Raw genomic sequence first — 16763 nt, 5'->3', positions numbered from 1 at the left:
CCATTGGTCATTACAAGCCAAACCTCATAAATTTGCCCTCTGTAGTTTTCTTTTTCTTTTTGTAAAATTTTTTTTATTTTTTATTTTTATCCTCACCTGAGGACATTTTTCGATATTTTGTTCAGATAGAGTGGGAGGGAGAGAGAGAAACATCGACGTGAAAGGGACACATCAGTGGTTGCCACCCACACGACCCAACCAGGGCCGGGGACAAACTGCAACCGATGTACGTGCCCTTAGCTGGAAGCGAACCCGGGTTTCTCCAGACCGCAGGCCAACGCTCTAACCGCTGAGCCAAACCGGCCAGGGCTGTAGTTTTATTTCAAATTGCCCAAAAATCTTGAAAAGAAACTCTATGCTCTCAAGTTGAAGCTGTTCAATGTTCTTGTTGCTCTTTCCTGCCCACTAATTTCAACCTTTTAATGATTCAAATCTGCTGCAATTTCCTTTTGAAAGGAATTACAATCCTAAAATTAACTATAAGCTTCATTCACTTATAAAGTGACTCAAAATAGTAAAAGCACAGACAATAAATAAGTGAAAGGACCTAAAACCCAAAAGACAGAGAAGATAAAGAATATGATTATTGGGGAAAATGAGAAACATCTGTAACAAAAACAAATTAATAAAAAAATAAAAAAAAAAATAATATGATTATTGTAATAGTATGATTATGGAAAAACTAGGCAAATCCAAGAGAAAATGGTTAATAATGGGTAATCCAAAGATTAGGAGAAATTCTTTTCTACTTAATTACTTAAAATAGTTCCCTTTTTATTTTTTTATTTAAAGAATGACTAAAAATTGAACATACTATTTTTAATTTCTAAATATAAGTCTGGTAAACCAGTCATGACAAATACTAGAATTAGATTTTTTAAAAAACATAACTTCTGAAACAAGACAGATCAAAACTATAGTAAATACTTTATTCCCATAAGACCAGTGTCCAGTATCACATTACAACATGGAGCATAGGAAGAATTATATTTTTCTGAAGAATCCTGTTAGGAACTTAGAAAAAAAATGGGACCTAAGCTCTATGCTACTAAACTAATGCTTACCTTAATAATCTATCGTTCATTCTAAGCATTTTAAAAGCTTCAATAAAGAGCCCTGACCGGTTTGGCTGAGTGGTTAGAGTGTCGGCCCACAGACCGGGGAGTTGGGTTCAATTCCGGTCAAGAGCATGTACCTTGGTTGTGGTTTGTCCCCGGCCCTGGTCAGGGTTGTCCGGGAGGCAACCAATCAATGTGTCTCTCTCACACTGATGTTTCTCCCTCTCCCCTTCCCACTCTCGCTGAAGATAAATGGAAAAATATCCTCGGGTGAGGATTAAAAAAAACCAAAAACTTCAATAAAGAATATTAATGGTAACACATGAACATAATATAAGTGATATAGCTAAAGATTTTAATTTTGGGGACCCCTTAACATAGGACTTATTTTTAGGAGTTGGGATTTATATGTATGATCAATACACTTAAGACATATTCTAAACATTATTTTTATATTCTAAATTTACATTCTTTTAAAGATTTGAAAATGATATCTGTACCTGAGTTTAAGGCTTTCAGAAAGTCTTTCAGCTTCTTCAATAGCTTTTCTGATGTTTGTAGGTCCAAGCATTGAATGAACATAGTCCTAAAATTATAGGAAAATCATCCTTTACTGTTAGTATTAGCTACTGTACACAGCTCTAATGATAAAGACATTAAAATCATGGTACTTAAAAAAGGAAAGTTTAGATGAAAACATCATTATGACTGAACAAAGTATTTTTTAAAACTTTTAACCTACATAAATCTACAACTTATTCTCTAAATGTTTCAAAAGTATCTTGTCATACCATTAGTATGGTAAAAAAAAAAAAAAAAATTCAGTAGGTAATAGTTTTTATTGTAAGGCACTTTTTAAGAAGTGTAAATACTCTTCTTTTTTTGTTTATAAGTGACAAAAAGCAAAGCTTTCAAGAATATAATGTATTTTGCTATTTTAAGTAGGTTATCTAGTTTTATTTTTCTCTAGTCTCAGAAGCAGTAAAACAAATTGTGTGTCAATTTACAGCATGGGGTTTATCTTCTTTTGTTATAAACTGATATATTTATCTTTTTTTTTACAATAGCAACACTTTGGGCATAAAACAAGTTTTACATTTGAGGAAACCTTGAGTAACTAAAAATCAAATTATATAAAATAAACAATCAATAATATAATCATCTTTAAAAAAACACAAAACTGCCCTCCTGTACGCCAAAAGGTGGTAGGTTCGATTACCGGTCAAGGCACATACCCATGTTGAGGGTTTAATCCCTAGTAGAGTTGTGTGCAGGAGGCAACCTATCAATGTTTCTCTCTCACATTGATGTTTCTCTCTTTTACTCTCTCCCCCACTTCCTCTCTACTAAAAAACAAAAAGACCCACAAAATTTTGGCACACGATTTACTAATCAGCATAATGAAATTCTTTTTTTAAATCACTTTTCTAAGAGGTCACTCATTAGATTCTACAATTAGAGATATTTTCAAATCAATGTTAGCCCTGGCCAGTTTGGCTCAGCGGTTAGAGCGTCGGCCTGCGGTCCTGAGCGACCCAGTTCGGTTCCCGCTAAGGGCGCGTACCTCGGTTGCAGTTTGTCCCCGGCCCTGGTCGGTTGTGCGGGTGGCAGCCAGTCGATGTGTTCCTTTCGCATCGATGTTTCTCTCTCTCTCTGTTCCTCTCTCTCCCTCCCACTCTACCTGAACAAAAAATGGAAAAATGTCCTCGGGTGAGGATTAAAAAAACAACAACAAATCAATGTTAGTTCGAGAAGACAGTAGTACAGTTAGACTTGACTAATTATTGGATCTAATTTGCCACAACTTGGCAGTATGACTTTGCAAATAGAGCCTACTAGCACAGTTCATCACAAATGATACAGTAATCAAATTTTTAAAAAAAGAAAAGAAAGGCCAGAAGGTAGAAAATATCCATCTTTGGTGCATGGAGAGACAGTCACCAAGAGCTTTGGATGGAATAAATCTGTTGGTAACAGCTATCATATGTCTATTTAGCCTAAAAGCAGATCATGTTTGGGTTGAGTTTATTCTTTTAGGTTAAAGACTAAATTAATAAAAAGGCCCTGGCCAGTTTGGCTCAGCGGTTAGAGTGTCGGCCTGCGGTCCGGAGAGACCCGGGTTCGGTTCCCGCTAAGGGCACGTACTTCGGTTGCAGTTTGTCCCCGGCCCTGGTTGGTCGTGCGGGTAGCAGCCACTCGATGTGTCCCTTCACGTCGATGTTTCTCTCTCTCTCTCCCTTCCTCTCTCTCCCTCCCACTCTATCTGTACAAAAAATGGAAAAATATCCTCGGGTGAGGATTAAAAAAAAAAAAAAAAAAAAAAAAATTAATAAAAAGGGCCATTCACTATGTAATTTCAATAAAAGTATACAGTTTGTTCAATATTGTATCAATTAAAAATTACAGTAAAACTATAATTACTTCAGTTACCACAACATCCTGACCACTGATACAATACTTTTTTTTTCATCCTCACCAGAGGATGTTTTTGTTATTGACTTTAGAGAGAGAAAAATCTATGTGAGAGAGAAACATAGATCGGTTGCCTCCTGAATGTGCCCCGACAGGGACTGAACCAGCAACCTACGTATGTGCCCTGACTGGTAATCGAACCCGCAACTTTTTGGTGTATGGGACGATGCTCCAACCAACTGAGCCACCTGACCAGAGCTGATACAATACTTTTTAAAAAAATATGTTTTTATTGATTAAAAAAAATTTTTTTTTCTTTATTGATTTTAAAGAGAGAGGAAGGGAGAGGGAAAAGAGAGATAGAAACATCGGCTGCCTCCTGCATGCCACCCCCAACACTGAGGATCAAGCCTGAAACCTGGGCATGTGCCCTGACCAGGAATTGAACCAGCGACCTCTTGGTGCACAGGTCGATGCTCAACCACTGAGCCACACCAGCTGGGCTACAATACTTTATTAATAGAAAATAAAATCTAATCATTATTGTAAGATTTCTCTGATAAAAACAAAATACAAAGTAAAACTAAAAAATACTGACTCGTTTGTATTAATTATGACACAAACTCAAAAAAACCAGCCTATAAGCTCAGCCTATAATTTAACTCTATTTAAATTATTTAAAAGCTGAAAAAATTGTTTGTGTTTGGCTATGCCTACTACAAGCTCTCTCAAGATATTCCCTTAATATTAATTAGGTTTCTTGTCAATAATTATCTCTCTCTTTAGTCTTAAAGGAGTACGGCTGAAGTAAGTATAAATATTTTCAAATTTTCAATAGTATTTACAATTGACAATTGACAGAATTTAAATAACAATATCCATTTCTTATATAACTAAAAACATTTGCTCCTTAGGTTTACCAAGCAGAACTTTCCTATTCTTGAACATACAGATTCAAGCAACTCTCATGATTTCCCAAACAAAAGGTTTTACCAATAGTATTTGGAATTAACTATCAAGAATGCTGAGGAGATTTAAAGATATCATTCTGAGACAGGCCAGTAGGCCAGCACAAGTGGAATAGGAAAACTGATACAGATAGCTGGACAAAATTTACAGCAATTTACATGACCTCCCTAGAAATAACATCTAGGCCTCAGATGTATTTCACCTCCAGACCCAGAAAAGGAGCAAAACCAGGAAGGCAACTCTAGGATCAGCTGCAATAAATATTGACCCCTTGCCATGACACTGACCAATCAGTGAGGACCACAACCTTGAAGGAGCACACCTAGAAAACTGATGAATATTCTGTTGAAACCCTCCCGAGATCTCCCCTAAGATTCCAGCCTACAAGAGAGAAATAAAAGCCTCAAGATAAAAGAGCCAGCCTGCACTCTTTCCCAGGAGCATGCCCTCGCTCCTCCATTTCTCCGCCCACCCCCCAACACATCTCCTAGACTCTCAGGGACCCCATGAGACCTGCAACCAGGTCAGCAACGAGCAGTGGCGGTTCATCCCAGGCAAACCCCCTGAACCTGCCCCAAGGCCCCCTTCTTAGTAAGCCAAAGCAGACCAGCCTAGGCTCATTTCCCCAGCCCTTCCTTGTTTCACTGTCCCCAGCTTGAATGAACATCCTCTAAAATTCACCTAGAAAGTTGTGAAACTTTTCCGGCAGGAAGTCAAGAACTCACACACTACAGGCTGGCCCTAGGCAGACCTGCTTAGGACCAGGTCCTTTCTGGTAGCAATTCTAATATTATCTAGACTTAGCTGTACTAATATTTCCAATATATTTGCCTTCCTTTTCAGATAACCCTGAAAAAATTATTCATAAGTTGATTTTTTTCAACGAGTAAGCAATAAATGCAATGTGTTCTCTACTACTGAGCTTGCTAAATTAACAAGTTTTATCTAAATCTTAAATCTCTAGTATAAAATAAGATTGAAAGATAAAGTTGCTGAAGACTGATTACATTACATTCTGTTTCTACCTGTTTTAAAAGGCAAAAACCAAAAAGAAATATTTAGTTAGTGCCCTGGCCAGTGTGGTTCAGTTGGCTGGAGCATCGTCCTGTGCACTGAAGATAGTGTGTTTGATTCCTGGTCAGGGCACATACCTAGGTTTCGGGTTTGGTCCCCAGGAGACAACTGATGGATGTTTCTCTCTGATATCAACGTTTCTGTTTCTTTTTCTCTCTCCCTCCCCACCCCACTCGCCTTCCTCCCTCTCTAAAATCAATTTAAAAATTTAGTAAATTTAACACTTCATATACTTGAAGTACACTGGAGAGGTTGGACTAAATAAAATAAAACACAAACAGTTCTAAGACAGAAGCAGATGTGGTACCCTGGACAGAGCAAATGAAAATAATCCTTATACTGAAAACCAGGAACTAAACAACTGTAGCATATGAAGCAACAGGGAGCTTCCTAATCTGTACACCTCCTGCCACTTTCATCTAGATACTACCTTTGGAAGTGCAATAGATATTCTGTGGAAATGAAAAATATCTCTTATCAGTTATAATTTACTCCCAACCTTCTCAATTTTAAAAAAAGAACAGGTAGGTACAAAAACACCCCCAAACTTGTCAAATAAAAAAAGTAACTACTAACTTAGCAAAATAAAGCAAAAAATTTAAAAGTACATTAAAAAATGGCCCTACAACAACAGATAAAACAGCAAATATTGAAACTACCAGTTAGCCCTGGCCAGTTTGGCTCAGCGGTTGAGCGTCGGCCTGGGAACCAGAGTCCCGGGTTCAGTTCCTGCTAGGGGCATGTACCACACACACAAAAAAAGATGTTCAGCGAAACTACCAGTTATCCAAATTGGCAAATATTTCAAAAAAATTTCCTTTAGCAAACACTTCTTTTTAAGCAATTCTACTTTAAGAGGTACTGTGAAAATCATCAAAGAGCATGTGAAAACTTATTTAAATTTAGGCCGGTCTCTATCCCTATCTGCAGATAAGTATGCCCAAGAGTGCTCCAAGGATAGGACCAACCCAGCCATTTATGGATGGAAGGATGAACCTCTAAATGCAAAAGGTCACCTTTCCAAAGCTAGATTTAAAACTCCACAACTATTATTAGCATAATATTATTAGTAAGAAGAAACACCAGCAATTATTTATCACCATTAAATAAAACACTGAAGGATGTCTCTTAGCCAACAACCAGAAGAAATTATATCAATCACACTACTGTGGGGAAAAATAAGGCTATTTCAAAGAATAAGATAATTTTTTAACTTCTATAAGTCAACTTAAATGAGGCAAGGAAATTCCACCACCAGTGAACAAAATAAAAATCTCAATATTAACTCAAGAATGGCTTCTCTACCAGGTAAGAAATCTATATTGGTATTTTGTTACTATTTACTGTCTGGTAGCAAGACGTTTTTAAGTAAAGGTGGAACCACTAACACAAAATTTTTCCCACTTCTTTAACCTAGTCTCCACGTTCTTCTTTTGCCTATTTTTGGTGCAGTTGAAATGCAACCATTTTCCCTAGCAACACTTATCTAGTTATCAGCTCTCCTTTTTCATTTACACCTCCCCTCTCCTCCCTCCCTGCCCAGCTTCAGCAAAAGTGGAAAAAATCCCCTGCTCAAAGGATTAAAAGCATAATAATAATAATAATATATATATATATATAAAAGTGGAAGCATTAACTTTGCAAACTGAGATCTTTAATATGATGACAATGTCAGTGATATATTAAAAACTGTCACCTTAAAACAAGTGACTGCCCAGTCGGTGCAGCTCAGTGGATTGAGGGTCATCCCATGCACCAAGAGGTTGCTGGTTAGATTCCCTGTCAGGGCACATGACCAAGTTGCGGGCTCAATCACCAGTATGGGGCATGCAGGAGGCAGCCAATCGATGTTTCTCTGTCATCAATGTTTCTCTCTCCCCAGCTCCCTTCCACTCTATCTAAAATATCAATAAAAATATATTTTAAAAAAAACAACAAATGACTAAACCTTGAACCTTGAGAAAGTACAATCTGTCATATTTTTCTTATTTAATGCATGAGTATACTAAATGGTTCTGCAATGATTTATCATAATAGAAAACTGATGTCTGTATGTTGCTATAAACTTGTACTAGGTTCCAAGGCAAATTAAAAATGCATATATAGCCCTGGCCGGTTTGGCTCAGCGGTTAGAGTGTCCGCCTGCGGTCCGGTTCCCGCTAAGGGCATGTACCTCGGTTGCAGTTTGTCCCCGGCCCTGGTTGGTCGTGCAGGTGGCAGCCACTCGATGTGTCCCTTTCACATCGATGTTTCCCTCTCTCTCTCTTCCTCTCTCTCCTTCCCACTCTGTCTGTACAAAAAATGGAAAAATGTCCTCGGATGAGGATTAAAAAAAAAAAATAATAATAATAATTTTTAAAAAAGCATATATAGTGTGTGTATATCCACATATGTACAAGTTGGCAAATAATAAAATTAAATCTTCAGTTTGCTTTTTCTATCTTCATAGGAGTTTGAACTTGATGCTACATAATATTGTCTAAATTTTAGTATAGTTAAAACTTTTAGAGGAGATAACGCCACTATGCAAAAATAACAGTAAATAAAAATGCAGAAATAGAGGGTACCTGCTGTTGCTTGAAATCAGGCCTTTTTTTGATAAGGTTATAAACAGTCACGTATTTCATATACAGTACATAGGCCTTTTCTTCATCACGATCTAATCTGCATTCTTCTGCTGTCTTGAAGATCTTCATGGCACTCTGTACATAACTTAAAATTAGAGAAAAACAAAACACTTGACACCTTGGAAAAAATCATGTGTAAAGTCCATAGAGAATCTCAATAAAATAAATTTCGTAATTTAGGCTGCACTATTTCAGAATTGACACAAAGTTAGATGTAACTTTGGATGCAACCTGAAAATTTTCCTTATGCTACAAGTAAATACTTCTCTTTCATAATAGTTGTTTATATACCACAAATTGTTCAAATTGTATTCTGAGTCCAGTTTTTATTTATTTATTTTTAAATTATCCTCACCCGAGGACATTTTTCCATTTTTTGTTCCGATAGAGCGAGAGGGAGAGAGAGGAAGAGAAAGAGAAAGAGAGAAACATCAGCGTGAAAGGGACACATCAAGTGGCTGCCACCCAAATGACCAACCAGAGCTGGGGACAAACTGCAACCGAGGTACACTCCTTTAGCGGAAACCGAACCCGGGTCTCTCTGGACTGCAGGCCAACGCTCTAACCGCTGAGTCAAAGTGGCCAGGGCTGAGTCCAGTTTTTAAAAGATTTGCTACAACAGATAATCCTGAGGCAAGTGGTCCTCAGGCAACTACATAACAACATACTTTATAATTAAAGAACATACCATTTGTATTGAAGTAGGGGAGGTAAAAACTTTATCATCATTATTATTTTAATGTTTTTATTAACTTTTTAGAGAGAGAGAGAAGGGAGAGATAGAAACATCAATGTGGGAGAGACACATTGATCAGCTGCCTCCTGCACACCCCCTACTGGGGATCGAGCTCGCAACCGGGCATGTGCCCTGACTGGGAATCAAACTGGGACCTCTCAGTACATGGGACAATGCTTAACCCACTGAGCCACACCGGCCAGGCAAATCTTTATTATTTAATGTTAAAACAAATATTTCTCTCACTCCTTTGTAACCATTATGTAAATTCCCCCCACATGAAAATCCAAGAAATCAGGGCAAGAAAAGGGGACATGAGTTTAGTTTCTTTATTTGGTTAAGGTTTTCTACAAAATGGCTGAACTATACTCTGATTCACTGGTCCTGGAAGAAAAAGAGACTTAAAGTCCAAAAGTATGTCATCTTAATATTCCACTTCAGCAAAATAATTTGAGGATTCTTTGGCATTAATTCTAAGGACATTTTCCTGGTCTGAGTCTTTAGGAAGCAAATTAATTAAACAGGCATTTCTGCAAGAGGAATTCATTCACTTAAGTTTTGGCAACCAAGTTATAGTGCCAATGCCCATATACAATATGCTTTATCAATTACTTATTTATACAAAGCAATGTATCCAAGATTGAAACATGGATTAATGATGAAGCTTGTCAGGCTAAGGAACAGGAACAAAGTGGTATTCAGGACCAAAGGTGGTCCTATATAAGGATATTTCAGTCAGTATGTATGCTTTGCCTCACAGGGCATCATACTCCTAGAATAGAGAGAAATCAAAGATAGTAAGGAGATTCTCTAGAAAAGTCTAGGAATGAATTCATTTGGGATCATACATTTCATTTTTTAGAGTCTCCCATTTATCTCCAGCCATAGAACACATATTTTCCCCTGATCTCTAAAATTTGCTTGCCAAGTCTGGTATATAGCTGGCCAGACCCAGACCCAACTTACTTTCTTTTTAAATTGTTCTTTCTTTTTTTTTTTTTTTTAAGGGAGAGAGAAACATCGATATGTTGTTCTACTTATTTATGCATTCATTGGTTGATTCCTGTACGTGCCCTGACCAGGAATTGAATCTGCAACTTTGGTGTATCAGGACTATGCTCTAACCAAGTGAGTTTCCTGGCCAGGGCCTACTTTTCCTTCTGAAACTCTTTTTTCCAACTCTATAGTATATAAAATAGATCATTAGGTTAAAAGTTCGTGTCAAATTAATACTTTGCTGAATACTGGATAAAAAATACATCTCTCAGCCCTGGCCGGTTTGACTCAGTGGTTAGAGCATCAGCCTGTGGACCAGAGAGACCTGGGTTTGGTTCTGCTAAAGGGCACGTACCTTGGTTGTGGTTTGTCCCCAGCTCCAGTTGGGGTCATGTGGGTGGCGACCACTCAATATGCCTCTCTCATGTCGATGTTTCTCTCTCTCTCTTCCTCCATTCTATCTCAAGATAAAAAAAAAAAAAAAAAAAAATACATCTCTCTCCCCGCCTTTGTTTTAATCAAAGAAAGACTATGCTAAGACCATCTCTTATATGTGAAATACACAAGAATAAAAATCTTTAATGAAGAAGTATTTTTATACTATTTTATGAAAAGATATTAATTGTGGCTGAATGAGTTTTGTAGAACCATTGTAGTCTTTACCTCTTAAATTTATGATCTGGCGGTATATTTTCCAGAAAACAGAAAATGTGCATATTAGAAGACTATATATGTACTCTGCCAAGATAAAGTTAAGAACTTCTCTAAGGAGGTATTATTTTATTTCTGAGATAATGCCATTGTTTAAATAAACTTTAAATTTACTACTCACATAACTCATTTAAGAACATGGAAATAAACTAAAACTGAATATATGACTAGTCAAACTAGCAATGGATACATACTTCTTAATGCTTATTTTCTCTGGTTTAACTTCTGTCTTCTTATTGAGGTCTTTTAGTGAAGAACTGAGGTAGAGTTCTTTAGGAACTGAAGACACGGCAGGCATGATGAACAATCCTTATTTTTCCACTTTCACAATGGATGGTGTACTTCATTAAAAGTAGCTCTTTTCTGAAACAAAGTGAACACAAATAATTCCACTAGTGTTCCTCATTAACAATAAAATAAGTGAGCAGTGAAAAAAAACACACAACTGCTAACCTGTATCCTTTGCTAACAGAGTTAATTTTAAATTGTCTTAAATATTATCTATTTGGGGAGTTGAAGGTATACAGGGTATCAATAAAACTTTTTTTTTCAAATTTTCATTAACTAAGTGAATTATTGTTTGTATCATTTTACCTTAAGAATTAGGAATCTTTCCTGTCAAAGGAACTAACAGAATAATAAGAGCTTTTATATTTTTCTTCTGTTAAATCTGTATTAATGTTCAGATCACAAATAGAAGAAAGTTTAATTCAGAAATATTTCTTTCTCATTGATATGTATTTATAAAGGGAAACAAGCAAAGAGGCAGGGATAGACGGGCAAGACCACTTTATATGGAGCTGAGGACCTATGAACATGTTTCTGGTAGAATATACCTAAGTACTTTGGTTTACTCTGTAAAGGTCTTTGATGTTTCATGATATTCTTTGTTTCCTCATCTGCTTTGGCAAATTCTGACTAGGAAGACGGAGGAGATAGTACACAAAATAAAAACAAGAGGCTAGGTATGTACCAATTAAATTATGCGTGTGTATGTACATGTGCAGGGATGCATGTAGATGGGGCAGATCAAGGGAGCACACAGAATGGGGAGTATTGGCAAAATCATAAGTGTCACCAAATGAAAACTTCAGGAACCCAACTAAATGTATACAAGGTCTTTAGCTGTAAAGATCTAACTACAATGTAAATAAATAACCACTTTAATACATTTAAAGATTATGACTTGATTTTCCTAACACTTATTTCCACTATCTTAATGCTCTTCATTCTATCAGTTCACTATTACTAGATGAATGAACATCAATGAACATCTAGTTCTAAAAAGCTGAGTAAGGTACAACTTTAGGGAGAAAAGGCTTCTGTTCACCAATGTGAAACTCTAAAAGCACACCAATCTGCTTTGATTGTAGTCACAATTTATTTTAAATAGTAATATTTTCTAATTTCTTGATATTCATCCCTTCTAACCCTGTACCATTAATATGCTGACTTAGGAAGTCAGTATATTAAAGATAGCTACCTTTCTCTGAAAGTCACATTTTTATAATTTTATAATTCTCAATTTTTTCCATTTATATTTGCTCTATGTACCTATAAATACGTTCAACGAAATACTTTAGTTAGTAGCATCAGACTTATGCATTTAAGCCCTGGCCAGTTTGGCTCAGCAGTTAGAGCATCGGCCTGTGGTCCAGAGAGTCCTGAGTTCGATTCCCGTAAGGGCACATACTTCAGTTGCAGTTTGTTCCTGGCCCTAGTTGGGGTTGTATGGGTGGCAGACAGTCAATGTGTCTCTCTCACATTATGTGGGTGGCAGTCGATGTATCTCTCTCACATTGATGTTTCTCTCTCTCTTCCTCCCTCTCTCCCTCCTGCTCTATCTGAAGATAAATACAAAAGTGTCCTCGGGTGAGGATTAAAAAAAAAAAAAGATTTATGCATTTAAAAAACAATGTATTATTCTAAGCAAAATAAGCCAAGCAGAGAAAGGCAAATATCACATGATCTCACTTATATGTGGAATATAATGAACATAACAGTCTGAGGAACAGGGCAGACCCAGAGACATGGAAGTAGGGTACAGACTGACAATCCTCAGAAGAGGGGGTTGGGGGAGATAAACCACAGAACTTATATGCATGTATGCATAACTGATGGACATGGACAACAAAGCTGGGGCTGGGGCTGGGAGGGATGGGGAGGAAGGTGTCAATGGGGGGAAAAGGAGAAACATCTGTAACAAAAATAAAAATATATATATATCTCTGAATACCACCTCTGACCCAATAGTGATGACACTTCAGATAACATTCAGATTACTCTAAAAGCCCTGGCCGGTTTGGCTCAGCGGTTGGAGCGTCGGCCTGCGGTACAGAGACAGATTACTCTAAAAAATAACATTCTAAAAATTAAAGTTATTTAATTAAGATAGTCAAAAGATTATTGATTTCAAATGTTATTATTGTATAAAATATACATTTTTAAAATTAATATAAAAATTGAAAATGAAAATAAATAAATAAATAAAATAAAATAAAATAAAAACAATGAGCTTGCTCAGCCGGTGTGGCTCAGTGTTTGGACCCATGGACCAAGAGTTCACCAGTTAGATTCCTGGTCAGGGCACTTGCTTGGGTTGTGGGCTCAATCCCCAGTGGGAGGCACGCAGGAGGCAGCTGATCAAGATATCTCTCTCATTAATGTTTCTATTATCTCTCCCTCTCCCTTCCTCTCAAAGGAAAAAAAAAAATCAATAAAACATATTTAAAAAATCAATAAATAAAAAATAAAAACAATGAGCTCATATATAAACATTTTCTACACTGTTCCCTCCATTCTGCGTTCTGTATCTAAATCTATGACAACAGGGGAGAAAGCCTCTGGACCACACCATCACTGCCAAAGGGATTAATTAACGTTAAATATGTCCTTCTAGTTAGGTATCTGATTCATCAACAGTTCATCACCAAAACAGCTATGAGCATCTATTAAGGAAAGAGTATGATAGGGATTCCCTTGGATTTCCTCACACTTTTAGAGACAACAGCATCATTTGAGTATCTTACCTTGCAAAAAAAAACACCCCACTAGGCTGTGTTAAATATACAAACGGTTTATAATACATGGTCCTTGACCTCCCATGATAAACAGTTTAGCCAGAGAACATACCCTACCCTCCCACACCCACCATCGCTTCACCGTCTGCCTATCCTCACAAAGGGGAATAAAAAAGGAATACATATTACATGACACCATTTGTATACAGTTTAAAAACAAACTACACTGAACAATATATTGCTTAAGGATACAAATGAGGTAAGCCTATAAAGAAAAACAGGAAATGATAAACATAAAATTCTATTTCTGGGGAGGCAGAAGATATAATTAGAGGCATACACAAGGAGCATCAGCAGTATCAGGAAGGTTTCTTTTTCTTTTTAAATATGTTTTTATTGATTTTAGAGAGAAAGGGAGACGAAGAGAAATATTGATGTGACAGCAAAACATCGATCAGCTGCCTCCTGCATGCACCATACAGGGGATCAAGCCAGCAACCCAGGTATGTGCCCTGACAGGGAATTAAACTAGCAACCTTTCCGTGCACGGAATGATGCCAAACCAAGTGAGCCACACTAGCCAGGGCCAGAAAGGTTTTAGTTCTCAAGATGGGTGGTACACTGACAAGTGATCATAGGTGATCATTTTATTATGCTTCACAGCACATAAAAAAATTATATAATATACTTAACATATATATTTTTTAAAAGCAATTATGAGTATACCAATGCAAGTATGAATAAAAATATGCAATTGTATATAAACATGAAAAAGATAACTATACAGATGTAAAAGTTAGAAAGTTATAGCAATCACAAAATATATGTTTGTTAACTATTGATTTAAAAAAACATATTTGGAATACTGGAAGAGTCTGATATATATATAACCTTGTGTAGTACAGCTGCCATACAGTGGTGTGAGTGGAAGCAAGAGTACAACCATTAAGAAATAAAGAAATGGAAATCGATTGTAGATAACTTAAAAAAAAAAAGGCAATAAAAGAGAAAATGATGGGATTGAACGAAATGGTATTCCAGAAACATGATTTCTGAAACATAAGAAGCAGCAGTTGAAGAATAATGCTTTTGACTAAGAGAAAGTAAGGTCAAGAAACTAACTTTTTGGGAAGGTGCTTAAGAAAACCTGAGGCCTTAGTGATACCACAACAGACATCACCGTGGTAGAGGACAGGGGACACAGGAGCTTGGACTATTAATCAGGGCCAGAAGACAGTAAGAAGAGAACATTAACAAGAATTATCCCTGACTTTTCTGCTCCCAACTTGCTCAGCTAGGATCTTAAGCTTACTCAACAACAGAAAGTCAAACATTTGCTCCTCTGACATGGGCCAGCTCTTGAAATGTAATTCCCAAAAGGCCCAATCATCTTTTACTGGTGACACCAAGTGTACTAAGATAAGGACTAAAGCCAGAGTTAAGCAGAGTAACCAAGTACCAGTCTGATAGTATCTTTTTTCCAATTCTTTCTCTATCTGGGTCATAAGTACTACTGTTCTAAACAAAGAATATATGTTCAAAAAGCCAGGGAGAACCTTGGCTGACGTGGCTCAGTTGGCTGGAGCGTTGTCCCTATACCGCAAAGTTGTAGATTTGATTCCTGGTTGGGACACCTATCTAGGTCACAGGTTTGATCCCTGGTCGGGGTGCATAAGGAAGGCAGCCAATTGATGTGTCTCTCTCTCTCTCACATCGATGGTTCTTTGTCTCCCTTCCCCTCTCTCTAAAATCAATAAACGTATCCTCAGCTGAGGATTTAAAAAAAAAAGTCAGGTAGAGTCTATTTTGTTGATTCATGACAATTAGGTTTCTTGGCTAGGAAAAGAAAGCTATTGATTTGAACCTTCTAAAATGAAGGTCTAATATATGTTCTCAGTTGAATCTGTTTCTCATGATTACCTTTAAAGCTTGGATATTTAAAAGACAAAGAATATAAAAACTCTATTTATGCTACCTAGACAACTTAAAATAAAAAATCATTAGCTATTTCAAAGTTAAATTCAATCATTCACATATTCTGCTGTATGGAAGACCCTGTGTTTCTAGGAACTCAAAGACCAGATGTGATCTGCTTCCTCACAAAGTTTAAAAAATTAATGTGACAGAGAAAATTATAAGCAGCGGTAATACAACATAGTATGATCATATGGGTTACAGATAATGTACAATACAAAATTTTAAGAAGATTAAGTATGACTAAGGGTAACTGGGAGGCATCATGGGAAGAGATAGCATTTACATGAATCTTGGTGGGAAAAGGTTTTTAAGAGATGAACAGTATGAGGAAAAAGTCAAGAAAGTAAAGAACATCTTTTAAGAACTAGTCAGTAGAGAGAATGAACAGGGATCTACGAGACACTAAAGCCTAAAAGAAATAGTCTAGCAACAGATAATGGAAGGCTTTGAATGTCTAAATAAAGCATTCATTCATTCATTCATTTATTTATTTATTTATTTATTTATTTATTTATTTATTTATTTTTTATTTTTTTATCCTCATTTATTTATTTATTTATTTATTTATTTATTTTTTATTTTTTTATCCTCACCCGAGGATATTTTTCCATTTTTTGTACAGATAGAATGGGAGGGAGAGAGAGGAAGGGAGAGAGAGTGAGAAACATCGACGTGAAGGGACACATCGAGTGGCTGCCACCCGCACAACCAACCAGGGCCGGGGACAAACTGCAACCGAAGTACGTGCCCTTAGTGGGAACCGAACCCAGGTCTCTCCGGACCGCAGGCCGACGCTCTAACCGCTGAGCCAAACCAGCCAGGGCTAACTAAAGCATTTATTATTTTATTTTCTAAAAGTAACAGAAAGCCATAGCACGGTTCTAAGAACGGAGTTATGTGATCCAAACTGACAACAGTACAAAGGCTTTTAAAAGACTAGAAAAGAAACACACTAGTTACCTATCAGAATGATCCTAAGGAAAGATGATGAAGGTCAGAACTATGGCAACAGAGATGGAATAAAGGAGGCAGATACAACAGACACCACAAAGGTAGAATGACAGGACATGGCAAATGATTAGACAAAGGAGGGAAAGTACAGGGATAAGATTATAATGATATCCAGAAGAGGGTAAAGGGAAGATAAATAGTAATGGAAGGAGACTTGACTTAGGGTGGTAAA

At 36.8% G+C, this 16763-nt stretch overlaps 1 protein-coding gene across 6 annotated transcripts in view; it reads right to left on the bottom strand.

Annotated features, from left to right (window-relative positions):
• USP8 (ubiquitin specific peptidase 8) overlaps positions 1–16763 on the bottom strand; it is a 60321-nt gene that overhangs the window by 36784 nt on the left and 6774 nt on the right. For all 6 annotated transcript variants that reach the window (XM_036266147.1, XM_036266165.1, XM_036266176.1 and 3 more), the window contains 3 exons: positions 10778–10946; positions 8081–8225; positions 1559–1644 (listed from right to left, as the gene is read on the bottom strand). In XM_036266147.1, coding sequence (XP_036122040.1) covers positions 1559–1644; positions 8081–8225; positions 10778–10881 — 335 coding nt within the window. In that variant the 5' untranslated portion in view covers positions 10882–10946. The remainder of the gene's footprint in view (positions 1–1558; positions 1645–8080; positions 8226–10777; positions 10947–16763) is intronic.

The sequence above is a fragment of the Molossus molossus genome, unplaced genomic scaffold (genome assembly GCF_014108415.1).
Source record: "Molossus molossus isolate mMolMol1 unplaced genomic scaffold, mMolMol1.p scaffold_m16_p_1, whole genome shotgun sequence".
NCBI lineage: Eukaryota > Metazoa > Chordata > Mammalia > Chiroptera > Molossidae > Molossus > Molossus molossus.
Note: the sequence above shows the minus strand (reverse complement) of the source record. Positions and strands in the feature narration are given on the sequence as shown.